The 19,698-nt window shown below is 34.9% G+C and overlaps 1 protein-coding gene across 1 annotated transcript in view; it reads left to right on the forward strand.

The window, feature by feature from the left end:
• ABCA12 (ATP binding cassette subfamily A member 12) overlaps nt 1–19,698 on the forward strand; it is a 221,857-nt gene that overhangs the window by 93,361 nt on the left and 108,798 nt on the right. The window contains exons 4-8 of the mRNA XM_017893499.1: nt 1,413–1,504; nt 3,481–3,578; nt 6,227–6,412; nt 10,041–10,219; nt 18,296–18,408. Coding sequence (XP_017748988.1) covers nt 1,413–1,504; nt 3,481–3,578; nt 6,227–6,412; nt 10,041–10,219; nt 18,296–18,408 — 668 coding nt within the window. The remainder of the gene's footprint in view (nt 1–1,412; nt 1,505–3,480; nt 3,579–6,226; nt 6,413–10,040; nt 10,220–18,295; nt 18,409–19,698) is intronic.

Here is a 19,698-nt window from a genome sequence, read left to right on the forward strand (position 1 = left end):
GTCCCTAGTCCTTAAAATTTTTATGAAGGCAGTTTTTGCTTTTGTTTTCAAAATATGTTGATATTCAATAGTCCTCGTAGGATTGCAAGCCAAACTAAAAAAAGGTCGAGAAAAAGAAAAGTAAACTCGACTTTCTCAAACTTTCTAAAATTCTTTTGAGAAAAGGGAAAATGTTCAGGTCAGTTCTTATTTTTACCTGAACAGTTTTCCCATCCACATAGTCAGCATAAGGAATGTAAAAAGATTTAGGGGCATACAGTCAGGGTCATGAATAATTCAAATATATATTAAGAATGCAGAGCTTTTGGAGTGAAAAGTACATTTTATGGAGAATATTGGAAAAACACTAGGGAATGAAAACAAATGTCACTTCTTTTTCTTTTTCCAATTATAAATCACAAAGTACCCTAGAACCAGGATTCAGATCTTCTTTCTAAAACAGAAGTCAAATTGAACCACGGTAGTAAGCAGAATTTCTTGCTTTTCCATTATCTTTTTATAGCCATTGTTATGTACCTCAAGGTTTTATAAATAACTTCATAAAATTCACCAACTTTTGGAATTCTAAAATTATTTGCATCCTGGCATTTAGACCGATTTTATTTTGAAACATACATACTTATTTTAGGCACATGCTTTTGATACATCCAGTTTTCAAGAAAATGTGATCATCTCCATTTTAATAATAAACTAAACAAAAGTGAATTTTAGAAAAGAGGGGGTTACTAATTGTGGGAAGGCCCAGCAATGTTTTCTTCCAAAACCTAGTATGATCATGTTGTATGGGGATTCCTGGCACCATAATGTAATTATTACTGCCTTGACACATTCAGTGCAATGGAAAATTTATTTTAATGTTATTCTTGTTATACCTGGTGCCATCTGTGATGACATCAACCATAATTCCTGGCACATAGTGGGTATTCAATAAATGACCTTTTTCTTCTTCCTTGAATCTGTGTTGAAAATCTTTAAAAGGCCATCTATAATTTAACATAGAAAACTTATTTTTCTTTTAATGTTGACAAACAAGCAGACCTTTCTTTCAGTCCCCAAAGCACTCTTGGATTCTCATTTATTTGGGATTTACCAACTTTTAAAAGAAAATATACATCATACATATTTTAAGTATTTATCTCTAATGTTTTAAATGTCCTTTCTATAAGATTAAAGTAAAATAACTATTTTAAACATCATCTAGGCCATTTTCTCTGAATAAAAATATACTTTGTAAGAGACCTTATATATTCATTGGTGTGTGGTTAGGTGAATTCTTCCATTAAAATCCTGGAAACTATATTAAATATTTGAAAGTCCTCAGACAGCCCTGGAATCTGCCACATAATACATTGCTGTAACTAACTAAAATTAATGTGGGAGAAGTTATAGAGTTCTTGCTTTTTCTTCTCTAGTGAGATTCTGAGAAAGTCATCCAACCTGGATAAGGACAGCAATTTATCATTCCAGAGCACCCAAGTTCCAGAAAGAAGGCATGCATCACTAGGTAAGCTATTTTCTTCTGTAGAGTTTAGAACAAGCCTTGTGGAACAGTAAAGGTCTAATCTTTGAAAGGTTTATACTTTAAACTTTTCAAACAAAGATGGAATGCTTAGAATATCCCTGAGAGATCTAAATGTTCCTTATGGTTGCCTGAGTATGGCGGTGCAATTACGCAAAGGTGTCGAGAATAATTAGAAATTAAGTTCTTACTGAAATACCCTACAGGAGCAAAAGCCTACATGTTGAGAATTGCACCATTTCCCAGAACTGACTCTAGACTCTTTCCCTGTCTGCAATGAGATGATGCGGGGATGGGTTAGAAAGCCCATTAATAAAAATTATTGGAAACAATCTCAGAGGTTTGTCCAGATTTTCCATTTTACAGATGAAAAATATGAGGCTCCGCAAAGTTAGGCGCTGTGTCTATAGCCATACAGCAGAGCTGGCATTAGAAGGACTTGCAGGCCAGTACTCTTTCAGCTATATGCTTCTTCCTCACACTTAATGCTCAGTATCACAGTGTGACTGTGGACTTGCTTCACATCTGGGCCAGTAGCTCTCAAATTTTCATGTGCAGAGAATCTTCCTGAGTTACTCCCTCAAAACCTGCATTCCTGAGCCTTAGGCACGAGTGATTCAATTCCAAGTGGACTTGAGAAACACTGATTAGAAGCCACATGTTAAAAAAAATAAATGCTTTAAACAGCACGACCGGCTCACATTCATTTGACAAATATTTATTAAGTCCCTAATACTAACCAGCCACTGTCTTAGGGGCTGGGGATATATTAGTGAACAAAACAAGATTCCTGTATGTCGAAATATGGCTGGTGCTCTGGATAAAAGGGAGTTTCTTTAAAAGGTCATGGGATATTTAAGACTTTGTGATATTAAATAACATTCCAATGCAAGTTGATGGAGCAAGTAAAAAAAAAAAAAGTCCCATGTTAATGTAGTAGGAACATGGTGATGAATGGTTTTGAGGAGTTAATGTTCTGTTATGAATGATCTGTGGGTGTTTGGCTGAGTAGGTTAAAGCACCATAGAAATAAGGTTATAATGTTATGGTCTAGTAAGTTTTGCTTTGCTTGGTAGCCACAGATTATGTTTCTCACTCTGGCCAGTTATCTCACAAATATATTCCATAGTCTAAAGGAATCAGATGGCAAATTCTTCAGTTCCATGGGTACTAAAATAAAGCCTAGGCCCTACTGATGATGAGTCACTGGTACCATTGAATATTAAGATTCTTTGCTCTGAGGATGACAAAAGACTTCTGTATTAAATTTATAAAAGTCAATATACTGGCTTAATGAACATCCATGTTATAGATATGAATGTAGTCTTCTAGCTAATGCTCCAAACCCAGAAAACTCTGCTACATCATAAATAAACAATACTAGATGAAGACGCATTGGGAATTACTTAATTAGAGTATACTGTAGTCCAGGCTAATTGCTTTATCCCATTTATTTGATCTAAAATATTATTCAGAAACCACTTGGAGGAGAGAATTTATGATTCTAAGCAGATTTCAGTGTCCCAATTGGATAATTAAAAGAAAAGACCATTATCACCAGATGTGCATTGGCAGATCCTTTGAACAGATGTTGGATATGATGGATCTGTGGAGCTAGTGTAGGTACCTCAAATCCTCCAGGCCTGCACAGAAATGATTCGGTTTATTGGGCAATAATATTGGTGATGAAGTTTAATGTCACAGACTGGAATGAAAGTAAATGACATCTAAATGATTGGAAAAAAAAATAAGAACAGACCAAAGCCATCACAATTTTATATGAAAAGAAAAACTCATGGAATTTGCCATTTTTCCAGTATGAAATGTTCATGGAAGAGGCACATTTGAGCACATCCTTGCTACAGTGTATATGAGGTCACAAGTGATGTTTATGGATTCTCATGCAGTCCTGTGCATTTGTGTGTGTTTGGAATGTCAATCTGTTCCTTCTTTGATTACAGCCACAGTATTTCCCAGTCCAAGTTCTGATTTGGAAAGTCCTGGAACATATACTTTCAATGGCAGTCAAGTGCTCGCACGAATTCTTGGCTTGGAAAAGGTAACTTGATTCAGTTTTGTAATGAGAAGAGTGATTCAACATAGGCCTTTTAGGTTAATAGAAGGATCTCTCAAATAGCAAGATGTTTGGAGCACCTTTCCTATTTAGAGTAATATCTTAGGCAACTTCTTAGGAACTCTTCAATAAACAGCTTAATTTTAAGACATTCTGAATTCCTGAAGATCTTCAGTATTTATTTACTTCCCTGTTAAGTCCCTTAATTGAACTTAAAGTTTTCATTTAATAAGAAATTAGGGTGGCATTATATGTGATGTTTTAATTTTCTGAAACAGGAAAGAAAAAAAGACCAAATGAAGTTATAATGCTCTTCGAATTTGTTGCCTCATCCATACTAATCAACTCTTTGGAAAAATTAGAGCTAAAGAAAATATTGCCCCGAAGTAGGAAAATCCTTTTTCTTAGCATATTTTAGAGAGCTTACCTATGGATTTCTCTGTTTCCTAGAGACCATCCACTTTAAGATTTCCCAGATTGCAAGACAATGAACATAATTTCTATCAGAGGTGTGAACTGGCAGCCTCTGAGCTAAATATATGTGTGAGTGTGTGTACGGAGATTTTAAAACATTGAATGTACATGCCTTTAAGCAGAACAAGTGCTCTTTGTAACTACAATCCCCACTTCTCCTTATTGTCTTTCATCTGGCCAGATTCATATATTTAAGTTATTTGGCTGGTCCCATAGGTATTTAAGTCTTGTTTTATGTGCTCTTTAGAAATGAAAAGACATCATTCTCAACATTTGGCATTAGAGATACTATTCTCTCTCTCTCTCTCCCACTTACCTTTCTTCTCTCCTTCCCCATATCATCTATACACACACACACACACAAACATTTTTAATAATATATCTATGTCTTATATAGCAACCATTTATTTTATCTGATCATGAGACATGTCTTTAAAGTTTATTAACATTCCAATAACCATAACCACTGCTACTGAATATGTCTTTGTTAGTTATACTTAAATTAACACTCTGTATAACTGAGGCATCTCAATAAACTGAGTTACATAAATGAGTCAAAGGCCAGCACAAAAGTGGACTCCAGGAAATGGCATCACACTCATCAACTCTGCCCATGCTGGCCCAAATAGAGGACTTTTCAATCTGTCCAAAATAGACATTGAAAGTCTAGTTTACATAATAGTTGAGGTTTCTAATGTTTTTTGTCTGGCATAGAAGTCTCTCAATATGCCCAGTTAATTCCAGTCTGAAGCTTCCCCCAATCAAGTACAGTGTATAAATTAGAGAACGTTATTCTATTCCATTCTAATTCTTACATATTGGTTCCTAGAAGTAGACAGTCTTGCACTGGATCAGATAAATTCTTTAATATCTAGAAGAGCAATGCTATTCTCCAAAATGCTACTTTATCGTATTGAAACTCCCAAGTTCTCTTTCTCATGTGGAATAAAATTTCAGAATTTTGTGAGGCAGCACAGAGCTATATATCCAGGGGAGATAAGCCAAAAATGAAATTTCTATGTATGGATACATATTTTTAGAGTAGTTGGAGCAGGGAAGAGATGTAAAAATTAAGATGACATATTGATGCCTGTGTCAGCAATCTCTCTGATTCCTCTTTCTTTCTCTTTACTGCTTTCTGCAACACTTGCAAGAATGAGTAGAGAAATCATTTTGGGGTGAGTTTATGTGGACTGTTAGGGGAGAGATATGGATGAATGACTAGAAGGCCTAACACTTATAGTACATCCCAGATAAATGGATTCTGTCTTGTTCCATTACTTGTAGAATTTGAGTCACTAGAAGGTAGCGTGTATATTTTGTAATATACACTTAAGAGGAGGATGAAATTGGCCTCACCTCATGGAGTAATAAGAATTAATTATTAAGATGGACCTCTGAAGTCTGACAACAAACTATTATCAGCTCTGTAAATATCTAAACAACTTAATAATGGTAAATATGATCAATATTATTGGTAAAATACTGCTACATCGTGACTGGCCTGAATTATGAATATATAGGGAGATTATGATGATTCCATTATGAAAATGATTTCCAGTGACTACTTTTAGTAGTTATGCCTGCTATTATATATTTTCATATATGTTTTCCTTTTTCTTTCTATATATAAGACTTACATGGAAGAATTGCTTTGCAAATGAAGCAATCTATATTTGTACACTTCTGTAAATAAACACTGTTCATCCCAGGAATAGACCTCGAAGCTCCTTCTGTTGGAAATCTTCCAAGGATCACAACGAGTTTCCCATGAGTGTCATGAAGAGTTAGGGCACCTGAGTTTCTGCTGCTCAATGTTCAGAAAAAATGAATAAGATTTTTATGCATGAAGATTTTTGTAAGCAAAGACTCTGTACATTGAGGTTTTCTAGTCAGAGACAAGAAATGAGTTCAGTCAAATAAATCATATATAAATCATTTAAATAATAACAATGACAAGAATTTACCACATTCATGCATTCACTCTACAAGTTCTCATGGGTAAATTATATGTTCTTTATTGTTATTTTAATAGCTGCTATAATGGAGGACCTCAAAATGGCTATTTTGAAGACAGCTTAGATTACTTGAAGACTAGAATATTTGAACATCTACAATTAATAACATTCATATTTTACTCTTTTCACACATGCTTTTAGCTGTTAAAGCAAAATTCAACTTCAGAAGATATACGAAGAGAATTGTGTGATAGCTATCCAGGATACATTGTGGATGATGCCTTCTCTTGGACCTTTCTAGGAAGAAATATTTTTAACAAATTTTGCCTTTCTAACATGACCCTTTTAGAGTCTTCTCTCCAAGAACTAAACAAACAGTTCTCCCAGGTGAGTGTAGATCTTTGATGTACAAAGTGACTCAACATGAATTAAAGGGCAATTCTATAGCCCATGTAGACTGGGAAATGCTGACTCGCATAGACTCTGCACACAAAGTTTAATCTTAAGTAGTATTACATATTTAATGTGAAAGGTTGAAATGATTTCAATGCTAAACCAAAAATATTACATTATGGTTAATGTGGACACACCTTTTAAATAAAATATGGCTTTGCTCTACAGTAGATGAAGTTTGATTGTTTTCTCTGAGATCTTTAGGTGAGATTACTCAGGCTATGATACAAGTTTAATAATTAAATTATCACAGTCATATAACTGTCAGAATTTAGAATAATGGGTAAAATCTTTTTATTTTTCTCACTGACTTCAAACCTAGTTTGAAAAGCTAGTTTTTCTTTAACTGTGAATTTTCAAAAACTTTTGTTTTAGGTTCAGGGGCACATATTGCAGGTTTGTTATATAAGTAAATTCATGTCACAGTGGTTTGTTCTCTAGATTATTTTGTCACCCAGGTACTAAGCCTAGTACTCAGTAGTTATTTTTTCTGATCCTCACCCTCATCCCACTCTTCACCCTCAAGTAAGTCCTAGTGTCTGTTGCTCCCCTCTTTGTGTCCATGTGTTCTCATCATGTAGCTCCCACTTATAAGTGAGAAAACGCAGTATTTCGTTTTCTGTTCCTGCATAGTTTGCTAAGGATAATGGCCTCCAGCTCCATCCATTTGCCTGCAAAGGACATCATATTGTTGTTTGTTATGGTTGCATAGCATTCCGTGATGTACGTGTACCACATTTTCTTTCTCCAATCTGCCACTGATGGGCATTGAGGTTGATTCCATGTCTTTGTTTTTGTTTTGTTTTGCTTTTTGTTTTTTCTGAGACACAGCTTCACTCTGTCACCCAGGCTGGAGGGCAATGGTGCTATCTCAGCTCACTGAAACCTCCGCCTCCCAGGTTCAAGTGATTCTTGTGCCTCAGCCTCCCAAGTAGCTGGGACTACAGGCACAGGCCACCACATCCAGCTAAATTTTTTTTTTTTTTTTTTTTTTTGTATTATTAGTAGAGATAAGGTTTTGTCATGTTGGCCAGGCTCGTCTCAAACTCCTGACCTCAAGTGACCCACCTGCCTCGGCCTCCCAAAGTGCGGGGATTACAGACGTGAGCCACTGTACCCGGCCAAGTCTATGTCTTTGTTATTGTGTGACTAGTGCTGCAGTGAACATACGTGTGCATGTCTTTATAGTAGAATAATTTATATTCTGCTGGGTGTATATCCAGTAATGGGATTTCTGGATTGAATGTTTTTAGGTCTTTGAGGAATCACCACACTGTTTTCCACAATGTTGAAATGAATTTATACTCCCAGTAACAGTGTTTAAGTGTTCCCTTTCTCTGTAACCTCACCAGCATCTGTTATTTTTTGACTTTTTAATAGCCGTTCTGACTGGTGTGAGATGGCATTTCATTGTGGTTTTGATTTGCATTTCTCTAATGATCAGTTATATTGAGCTTTTTTTCATATGCTTGTTGGCTGTAGGTATGTCTTCTTTTGAAAAGCATCTGTTCATGTCCTTTGCCTACTTTTAGCGGAGTTGTTCTTTTTTTTCTTTAGACTTTTTTCAGATGCATAGTTTTCAAAAATGTTCTCCCATTCCGTAGGCTGTCTGTTTATTCTGTTGATGGTTTCTTTGCTGTGCAGAAGCTCTTAAGTTTAATTAGATCCCATTTGTCAATTTTTGCTTTTGTTTTGATTGCTTTTGGCATCTTTGTCATAAAATATTTACCATTTCCTGTGTCTAGAATTGTGTTGCCTAGGTTATCTTCCAGAGTTTTTATAATTTGGGGTTTTACATTTAAGTCTTTAATCAAACTTCAGTTGAATTTTGCATATGGTTGTAAGCAAGGGGTCTGGTTTCATTCTTCCACATATGGCTAGCCAGTTATCCCAATGTCATTTATTGAGTAGGGAGTTCTTTCCCCATGGCTTGTTTTTGTCACCTTTGTTGAAGATCAGATGGTTGTAGGTGTGTAGCCCTATTTCTGGGTTTGTTATTCTGTTCCATTGGTCTATGTGTCTGTTTTTGTACCAGTACCATGCTGTTTTGGTTACTGTAGCCCTGTAGTATAGTTTGAAGTTAGGTAACATGATTCCTCCAGCAAGAAGTTAAATTTTGATAAAACAATATATCCCTCTCACCAAAATATTATACATTAGAACCAAGAACACTCTACTATGGAGTGTTTGCATACATTAGCCTTTAAAAAACTTAATTTAATGTTAAGTTCCAGGATACATGTGTAGGATGTGCAGGTTTGCTGCATAGGTAAATGTGTGTCATGGTGGTTTGCTGCACCTGTCAACCCATCACCTAGGTATTAAGCCAAGCATGCATTAGCTATTTATCTGGATGTTTTCCTTTCCCCTACCCACCTCTGACAAGCCCCAAGGTGTGTTGTTCCCCTCTGTGTGTCCATGTATTCTCATTGTTCAGCTCCCACTTACAACTGAGAACATGTGGTGTTTGGTTTTTTGTTCCTGTGTTAGTTTGCTGAGGATAATGGCTTCCAGCTACATACATGTCCCTGCAAAGGACATGATCTCATTCCTTTTTTCTGGCTGCATAGTATTCCATGGTGTATAGTATCATATTTTCTTTCTCCAATCTATCATTGATGGGCATTTGGGTTGATTTCATGTCTTTGCTATTATGAATAGTGCATACACTGGCCTTAAACAACAATGGTAAAAATGGACACCAATAATCTACATTTAATGAAACCCCACATACAATGAGAGATCATAAAAAAGTTCAAAATTCTCTTGAAATTTTATAGATATAAATAAATGAAATATGTCCATATCTAGTATTTTCCCCTTGATTTTTTGAATTTTTATTGTAATTTCTTTTAAGTACAGAATGCTTAAATAACCCTTTAGTAATCTGAGTTTTCCAAAGTAACCCAATTAGAGGTATGGTTATAATAATCCCCAATCCAATGTAAAGCACTTATGATATATTTTTTAACAAAATGGCAGTCATGTAGAATAGAGTATGTGGTTAAAAAAAAAAAAAGACATTATTCAAAATCACATAGCATTAAGTATGTGTAATTGTAATAGTAAACACTTTCCTGAATTTTATATATATATATATACACACACATATATATAAATCTATCTATATCTCTACTAATCTGTATATTAGTTTTAGGAGTACTCCACGCAAACAATATAATATCTAGTAATAAGTATAGGGAAGATATATCTGCAACTCCTAAACCAAGTCCTAAGAAAAAAAACATTACTCAAAGCTAATTTTATGTTAGGAACTTAATTTTAATTTTGAAATATATAATTTGAAATATTTTATATAAATACGGCTTTCTTAACCAAACTTTATGCCAATTTCTGGAGCTACAGGGAAAAGATCCAATTATGTTTAAGAACATTAGAAATAGTTGCTGGTTTTCCAAATAAAAGATTGGCTTCAAACTGAGTGAAGATCTAAAAGAATTGCTTATGTGAAAATCAGATTTTGATGCTTTTAAAACAGCAAACCACGTGATTACGAATGTTAAAGTCTCATTTTACTCTGTTTGTGGTTTTATATTTTAAGCTATCCAGTGACCCCAACAATCAGAAGATAGTGTTTCAGGAAATAGTCAGAGTGCTGTCTTTCTTCTCACAAGTGCAAGAGCAGAAAGCTGTGTGGCAGCTTCTCTCTAGTTTTCCAAATGTGTTTCAGAATGACACGTCACTAAGCAATCTATTTGATGTTCTTCGAAAGGCAAACAGGTAAGAAAATATAAGAATTAAATGTAATATTAGTGTTCACAAAGAAGTCTTTAAAAAAATGTTACCTATGATGATTACTGTTAGGTGGGTTATTTAAAAACAGAACAAATAATCCTTCAGCCTCTTATTGCAGATTTTAGCAACAAAGGTGAGTGTATTAGTTAAACAAAGAAGAAACACACACTGTGGTCATCAAGGTTATGGAAGCATCCATGAGGAACTGATCCTAACTGTTGCATTGTTACTGAGTATCACAGAGCTTCTAAGAATGAGGTGTACAGCAGGACCAATGGTATATTGCAGCACTGACTCCAGCTCATTCAGGGACAACCTGAGCTCTATGCATCGAGCATTTAAACTATCCAGGAATAAAATATCTCAGTGAGTTTTGTTTGGTACCATCCAATAAAAAACAACCATTTTGGTAAGAGTTTTGTTCCTAGTCACCTCAAAGAGGTTGTTTTCCCTCACGTGTAGTCAGCTTAGAAATGACTTTTCCAAGCCTGCATATCAGTTAGCCTTGGTATATAGGTTATAAAGATTTTCAAATCTTTGCAGGAGAAACCCCTTTAAAGGTTACTTTATTTGGAAAAGAGATCTGGGCATGGCTAGTATTTAGAGTTTAATGGACAGTACTTTGGTTTTGATTGCCGTGTATAGCTAATTTGAAAATATGCCTTAAAAATCCAACTACTGCATCAATGATGTTCGATTATTAAGTGCCTATTACATGCTAGACATGTTACCAAGCCGTTTGTACACATTATCACATTGAATCTTACAACAAACAGTATTTATTTTATAAATTAGGTAACAGTCATAAAAATTAAGTATTTGCAGATCATGCATCTTGAAGGGTTTGCAACTAGGTTTTCTAACTCCAGAACCCAGGCTGCCTCTCTTATATGTCACTAATAGCATGATGTAGTCTATTTTATATGTCTAAAGCATCAGACGAGATTGTTTTTTACTTTCAGAATGCTTTTAAGAGCTTATATCTGTTCAAAGACCTTATAATAAGTCCTTGTATTGATACAGTAATCTCATTTGATTCTCAGAATAGTGCTTTGAGCTGGAGACAACAGGTTCCCATTTTACAGAAGAGGAGACAAATCCTTATGGAGGTCAAATGGCTTCCCCAAGGTTCTACAGTTAGTATGTGGCAAAGCCAGGACCTAAACTCAAAGAATTAGAATCCCAGTCCTATACTGTTTCCATGGTAACACACCATAACTGGAATACAGAAGAAGCAAGATTTACGAAGTTTGATTCTCTATGTTAACCCTCATTTTATCTCTTAGGGAAATTTTCACTCACTCAGAATTTTGACATTTGATCCTTTTCCTCCTATTTATCTTCTGTCTTAGGAAGCAAACAGGTGAATCTGTAAAAGGAGAAAAGGAGAAGGGGAATTGTATGACTTGTATAGTGTAGCAGTGAAAAGAGTCAAAATAATATTCAGACCACAAATAAGATATCACTACACAATCACTGGAATGGGTAAAATGTTAAAAGATGTATAATTCCAAGTGTTGGCAAGAACGTAGAGCAATTGAAGTGGTCATATATTACCAGTTAGCATGGAAAACAACACAATCATTTGGAAAATAGTGTGACGGCTTCTAATGAAGTTAAACAGTAGATCCATATGAGGCTGCATTCTACTCTTGGGTATTTATCCAAGAAAATGAAAATATACACCCATACGAAAACTTGTATGCTAATGTTTATTTCTTGATAATAGCTAAAAGTTGAGCTGGGTAATCAAATATCTATAAACAAAATGGCAAAACAAATGTGGTTTGTTCATATAATTCATATATTAAAATGCAACACAGCAATAAAAATAAGCAGATTATTGAGTCACAGAAGGTAAATAAGTTTCATTAATATTATGCTGGCAAAAACATCAAAACAAAAAATATATACTGTGTATGTAGATAGTGTATCCTATTTATAGAAGGTTCTAGAACTGACACAATTAATCTATAGTGTTAGAAATCAGATCAGTGAATTCAGGAGCAACTTCATGAGAAATATTTTCTGGGGTGATTGAAATGTTTGTATCTTAATTGGCATGGTGGTTACATGTATGTGTATTTGTCAAAACTTATAATTTCACTTTGTACCTCGTAAGTTTATACAATTAAAATTATCACTTTACAACTTTAAAAAACTCATTGAATTGTACACCTAACATAGGTGCATCTTATTGTATTTAAATTATACTTCAATGAAATTTGATTAAAAAATCAACAACAACAAAAGACAAAATTCCACAAAATAATATTTAGCAAAAGGCAGAAGGACTAAAATACTCTAGGCATTATTATTTTTTTAATTTATTTTTTATTATACTTTAAGTTCTAGGGTACATGTGCACAACATGCAGGTTTGTTACATATGTATACATGTGCCATGTTGGTGTGCTGCACCTATTCACTCGTCATTTACATTAGGTATATCTCCTAATGCTATCTCTCCCCGCTCCCCCCACCCCACAACAGGCCCCGGTGTGTGATGTTCCCCTTCCTGTCCTCATTGTTCAATTCCCACCCATGAGTGAGTGCATGCAGTGTTTGGTTTTCTGTTCTTGCAATAGTTTGCTGAGAATGATGGTTTCCAGCTGCATCCATGTCCCTACAAAGGACTTGAACTCATCCTTTTTTATGGCTGCATAGTATTCCATGGTGTATATGTGCCACATATTCTTAATTCAGTCTGTCATTGATGGACATTTGGATTGGTTCCAAGTCTTTGCTATTGTGAATAGTCTAGGCATTATTTTGGTGGAGCAAATTACACTGGTAAAAACATTGTGCTGTGGCTATTTTATTTTAACAACCTCTAATCCAAGTGCTGCAGCTATTTTAATTCCCTTTAAATTTTAAAATATAATTATTGCATATTTTGGCACTATGCAATAGAGTATGTTGTCAAGTAATGATTATAAATGTAAAAGAGTCTGCATAATAATGAAAATAGCTTATTAATAAATGAAAATAGCTTATTAATAAATAACTTCAACCTTAGGAGCAAAACAAACAAACAATGTAATTTAAAATGGACAAAAGATCTGAATAGATACTTCTTAAAATAACACATATAAACAGCCAACAGGTGTATTTTTAAAATGCTCAACATCACTCATCATCAGGGAAATGAAAATCAAAATCAAAACTATAATGAGATATCATCTAACTGCAGTTAGAATGGCTATTATCAAAAAGACAAAAACAATAACAGATGCTGGTAGCATACAGAGAAAGGGAAACTCTTGCACACTCTTGGTGGGAATGTAAAGTGAAATAGCCATTGTGGAAAATAATATGGAGGTTCCTCAACAAATTAAACATGCACAGAAAGACAAATACTACATAATCTCATTTTTATGTGGAGCCTAAAAAAGTTGATCTCATAGAAGTAGAATGTAGAATAATGGTTACCAGAGGCTGGGTGAAAGGGGAGGATGAGGGAAGGTTGATCAAGGGGTAGAAAGTTACAATTAGATAGGAGTAGCTGGGACTACAGGCAAGTGCCACCATGCCCGGCTAATTTTAGTATTTTTAGTAGAGACGGGTTTTCACCATAGACCAGGCTGGTCTCAAACTCCTGACCTTGTGATCTGCCTGCCTTGGCCTCCCAAAGTGTTGGGATTACAGGCGTGAGCCACAGCACCTGGCCTATTTTGTATTCTTTTCTTAAATTTTTGATCTTAAATTTTCTTTAATTCAGCAGTATTTCTTTTTATTTTTAACTGACAAAAATTGTATATATTTGTGGCATACGACATGTTGTAATATATATGTACATTGTGGAATGGCTAAGTCAAGCTATTTAACATATACATTTCTTTCATATACTTATTTTTTTGTGAGAACACTTGAAATCTACTAGCTTAACAATTCTTTTTGTATGTAATATACTTTTATTTACATAAACAGGCCTTAGGGCTGGATTTGGCCTGCAGGTTCCATGGGTTAGTAGGTGCAGCAAACCATCATGGTACACGTATACCTATGTAACAAACCTGCATGTTCTGCACATGTATTCATGCCCCCCCACCCTTTTTTTTTTTTTTTTTTTNATAAGCAGATTATTGAGTCACAGAAGGTAAATAAGTTTCATTAATATTATGCTGGCAAAAACATCAAAACAAAAAATATATACTGTGTATGTAGATAGTGTATCCTATTTATAGAAGGTTCTAGAACTGACACAATTAATCTATAGTGTTAGAAATCAGATCAGTGAATTCAGGAGCAACTTCATGAGAAATATTTTCTGGGGTGATTGAAATGTTTGTATCTTAATTGGCATGGTGGTTACATGTATGTGTATTTGTCAAAACTTATAATTTCACTTTGTACCTCGTAAGTTTATACAATTAAAAATTATCACTTTACAACTTTAAAAAACTCATTGAATTGTACACCTAACATAGGTGCATCTTATTGTATTTAAATTATACTTCAATGAAATTTGATTAAAAAATCAACAACAACAAAAAGACAAAAATTCCACAAAATAATATTTAGCAAAAGGCAGAAGGACTAAAAATACTCTAGGCATTATTATTTTTTTAATTTATTTTTTATTATACTTTAAGTTCTAGGGTACATGTGCACAACATGCAGGTTTGTTACATATGTATACATGTGCCATGTTGGTGTGCTGCACCTATTCACTCGTCATTTACATTAGGTATATCTCCTAATGCTATCTCTCCCCGCTCCCCCCACCCCACAACAGGCCCCGGTGTGTGATGTTCCCCTTCCTGTCCTCATTGTTCAATTCCCACCCATGAGTGAGTGCATGCAGTGTTTGGTTTTCTGTTCTTGCAATAGTTTGCTGAGAATGATGGTTTCCAGCTGCATCCATGTCCCTACAAAGGACTTGAACTCATCCTTTTTTATGGCTGCATAGTATTCCATGGTGTATATGTGCCACATATTCTTAATTCAGTCTGTCATTGATGGACATTTGGATTGGTTCCAAGTCTTTGCTATTGTGAATAGTCTAGGCATTATTTTGGTGGAGCAAATTACACTGGTAAAACATTGTGCTGTGGCTATTTTATTTTAACAACCTCTAATCCAAGTGCTGCAGCTATTTTAATTCCCTTTAAATTTTAAAATATAATTATTGCATATTTTGGCACTATGCAATAGAGTATGTTGTCAAGTAATGATTATAAATGTAAAAGAGTCTGCATAATAATGAAAATAGCTTATTAATAAATGAAAATAGCTTATTAATAAATAACTTCAACCTTAGGAGCAAAACAAACAAACAATGTAATTTAAAATGGACAAAAGATCTGAATAGATACTTCTTAAAATAACACATATAAACAGCCAACAGGTGTATTTTAAAATGCTCAACATCACTCATCATCAGGGAAATGAAAATCAAAATCAAAACTATAATGAGATATCATCTAACTGCAGTTAGAATGGCTATTATCAAAAGACAAAACAATAACAGATGCTGGTAGCATACAGAGAAAGGGAAACTCTTGCACACTCTTGGTGGGAATGTAAAGTGAAATAGCCATTGTGGAAAATAATATGGAGGTTCCTCAACAAATTAAACATGCACAGAAAGACAAATACTACATAATCTCATTTTATGTGGAGCCTAAAAAAGTTGATCTCATAGAAGTAGAATGTAGAATAATGGTTACCAGAGGCTGGGTGAAAGGGGAGGATGAGGGAAGGTTGATCAAGGGGTAGAAAGTTACAATTAGATAGGAGTAGCTGGGACTACAGGCAAGTGCCACCATGCCCGGCTAATTTTAGTATTTTAGTAGAGACGGGTTTTCACCATAGACCAGGCTGGTCTCAAACTCCTGACCTTGTGATCTGCCTGCCTTGGCCTCCCAAAGTGTTGGGATTACAGGCGTGAGCCACAGCACCTGGCCTATTTTGTATTCTTTTCTTAAATTTTGATCTTAAATTTTCTTTAATTCAGCAGTATTTCTTTTATTTTAACTGACAAAATTGTATATATTTGTGGCATACGACATGTTGTAATATATATGTACATTGTGGAATGGCTAAGTCAAGCTATTTAACATATACATTTCTTTCATATACTTATTTTTTTGTGAGAACACTTGAAATCTACTAGCTTAACAATTCTTTTGTATGTAATATACTTTTATTTACATAAACAGGCCTTAGGGCTGGATTTGGCCTGCAGGTTCCATGGGTTAGTAGGTGCAGCAAACCATCATGGTACACGTATACCTATGTAACAAACCTGCATGTTCTGCACATGTATTCATGCCCCCCCACCCTTTTTTTTTTTTTTTTTTAGAAGAAATAAAAAAAAGATTTGGGACACATAACATTTTGTTTGTTTGTTTGTTTTTTGAGATGGTGTCTCCTTCTGTTGCCCAGTATGGAGTGCAGTGGCGTGATCTCAGCTCACTGCAACCTCCACCTCCTGGATTCAAGCAGTTCTCCTGCCTCAGCCTCCCAAGTAGCTGGGATTACAGGCACGTGCCACCACACCCAGCTAATATTTTCATTTGTTTGGTAGAGACGGGGTTTCACCACGTTGGCCAAGCTGGTCTTGAACTCCTGACCTCAGGTGATCCGTCCATCTTGGCCTCCCAAAGTGCTGGGATTACAGGTGTGAGCCACCGTGCACAGCCAACATTTTGTGTTCTTACCAATAGCATGGAAGGTTTGGATTTCTTCATATCTTTGCCAATACTTTTGTCTTTTAAAATTTAATAATATGCATCCTGACAGCTGTGCAATGATATTGAGATTTTGATTTGCATTTCTCTGATGATTGAACATTTTTTTCATATGTCTATTGGCTATTTATATGTTTTCTTTGGAGAAATATTTATTCAAGTCCTTAGTCCATTTTAAAATTGGGTTTATTTATTTATGTATTTATGTATTTACTATTGAGCTGTAGAAGGTCTTTATATATTCTGGAAATTAACTCTTTATCAGATAAATGGTTTCCAAATATTTTCTACCATTGTATAGGTTGCCTTTTTTATTTTATTTTATTTTATTTTATTTTATTTTATTTTTTTTTTGAGACGGAGTCTTGCTCTGTCGCCCGGGCTGGAGTGCAGTGGCCGGATCTCAGCTTACTGCAAGCTCTGCCTCCTGGGTTTACGCCATTCTCCTGCCTCAGCCTCCCCAGTAGCTGGGACTATAGGCGCCCGCCACCTCACCCGGCTACTTTTTTGTATTTTTTAGTAGAGACGGGGTTTTACCATGTTAGCCAGGATGGTCTCGATCTCCTGACCTCGTGATCTGCCCGTCTCAGCCTCCCAAAGTGCTGGGATTATAGGCTTGAGCCACCGCGCCCGGCCAAGGTTGCCTTTTTGATAGAATAGCATCTGACTTTTATGTTTAGTCAGAACAACTCTTTTCGGGTGGTCCAGTTAATTTATATACTTGATCTTGGTAACACGATAGCCCCTAGTTAATGTGGTTTTTGAGCACGTGGAAATGTGCTAGTTCTCTCAAGCAACTGAATGTTAATGTACTAACTTTGATTAATTTAAATTTTAAAAACTATACTTGATTCAGTTATTGTAATACTTTTTAGTATGTTTAGAATGGCTTAGGTACTGTGAATCTACTTTTTTCCCTGTAAATTTAATGAAATTAAAATGGCTTACATATAATTATTCCTAAACTAGCTCCTTTACTTGGGTTTGGTTTTTAATGAAAATACTTTCTAATATTTAATTTTTCTTTTTAGTTAAAAAAAGATGTGTTCTTTAATTGAAAGTTGGTTTTCCTAACTACTTATTTCTAAGTCTTAGAAAAAAATCAATGGGAACCTTGCTCCATGACTTTAAGGCTGGTGATTCCTGATGTTTTAGAAACCTTGAAACGTAAACTGCTCTGTCCAGTTAAGAATATTTTGTTGAGATTTTGTGCATGAAAAGACAAATAATTAAATTACAAAGAGTGGCATCTTGTCTTTTATAAGAATAATTTTCTATACTGTAGCCATTTTCTCCTTGAATAACCTTTTGTTTCTGTCTGCAAACCTTGAAACAGAATCTGGTTTAATTGTTTTTTGACTCCTTAGTGTGCTACTGGTTGTGCAGAAGGTTTATCCACATTTTGCAACTAACGAAGGTTTCAGAACCCTCCAGAAGTCTGTTAAACATCTGCTGAACACTCTGGATTCCCCAGCTCAAGGTATTATATTTCCATCTTACTGTGTTAAATTCAGTGTCACAAAGCCCACTGGAAATATAAAGCAGAGTGCAATGAAAGTAATCATGTAGAGATGATATTATTCTTAGGTGGGGACATATGCTGTGAATAAATCTGGATCTCAAGTTAATCGAAGTGTGGAGAAAGGGAGAAATGGCCAAGAAGAGGGAACTGTGACTTTCTAGGGTTTTTATTTAGGTGAAAATGATCTCTGTTAGCTTATAAAACTATGTTTATACTTGGTATACACAAAAAAATCAGGGAATATGCCTCAACAAATAGATTTCTACCTTACTATTTGAAACAAATGCCTAAAGTGAATTGCAGTGTTTTTAATTTCATTTTCAAATTTTGATTTTTTTTTAATTAGAGTTCTTTCATTGCAAAAATATGCCCCTCAACCATCTTGATATTAGAGCACAAATAGATCAGTGTAAATATACTGCTGTGTCCAGTAAGACAAGGTATAACATGTTGGTAGTGAGTCACAGAATGTCCCTTTGGCACATCTAGAATAGTACTGTCTACACACATGGAGACATACAGCTACATACACACAGACACATACAGACAAAGGTTTGGAGATATAAGGAATAAATCCCTACTTGCCAAGTTTTGCTAACAATTTATCTCTGGTGAATAAATTTAGAATTATGTTTTCTCAGCTGAGTTTTTGAGCTTTTACATATGTCGACTTTTACCTTTAGATTACAAAATAAGCATCCTGAGATCGTCAGGTCAAAAGCTGACTGTTCATTATATAGTCTTGAAATATCAATTTTCATATAAAAAGAAAGCATGCCTGTGAAGGCTTTGAAGAATTCTCACTGGAGGGTCCAACAATACTCTTGGATGTCATTTTCTGTTAGTCTAGAGCATTTTTTATGTCTACAATTGCAGAATTGATGGTTAGCTTGCAGGATTGACCATTACTAAATTTGATGGTCTTGACGTCCATCAGAAAAACAGGATTACTCTAAAAAAAAAGTTTAGGCTAGAAAACCAGACAATGTGCTAACAAACATAATTACTTCCTCTCTATTATTTTCATATTTGCATTTTAAAGGCTTAAGAACTTAACATTTCTCCTTACTACCTTTTCCTTTTTATCTTCAGACTCACACTTTATAATTAATATAAAGTAAAGTAATAAAGTTACATTTTTGAAAATTTTAAGTACAAAGCTCACCTGTGCTTCAAAAGCTGGAGAAGTAAGTGGCATTTCTTATTAAGCAGGGAGCAGAACACATTTCCTGGTGAAAGATGTAATTC

This window comes from Rhinopithecus bieti, unplaced genomic scaffold (assembly GCF_001698545.2).
Source record: "Rhinopithecus bieti isolate Rb0 unplaced genomic scaffold, ASM169854v2 scaffold_23918, whole genome shotgun sequence".
Classification (NCBI taxonomy): Eukaryota; Metazoa; Chordata; class Mammalia; order Primates; family Cercopithecidae; genus Rhinopithecus; species Rhinopithecus bieti.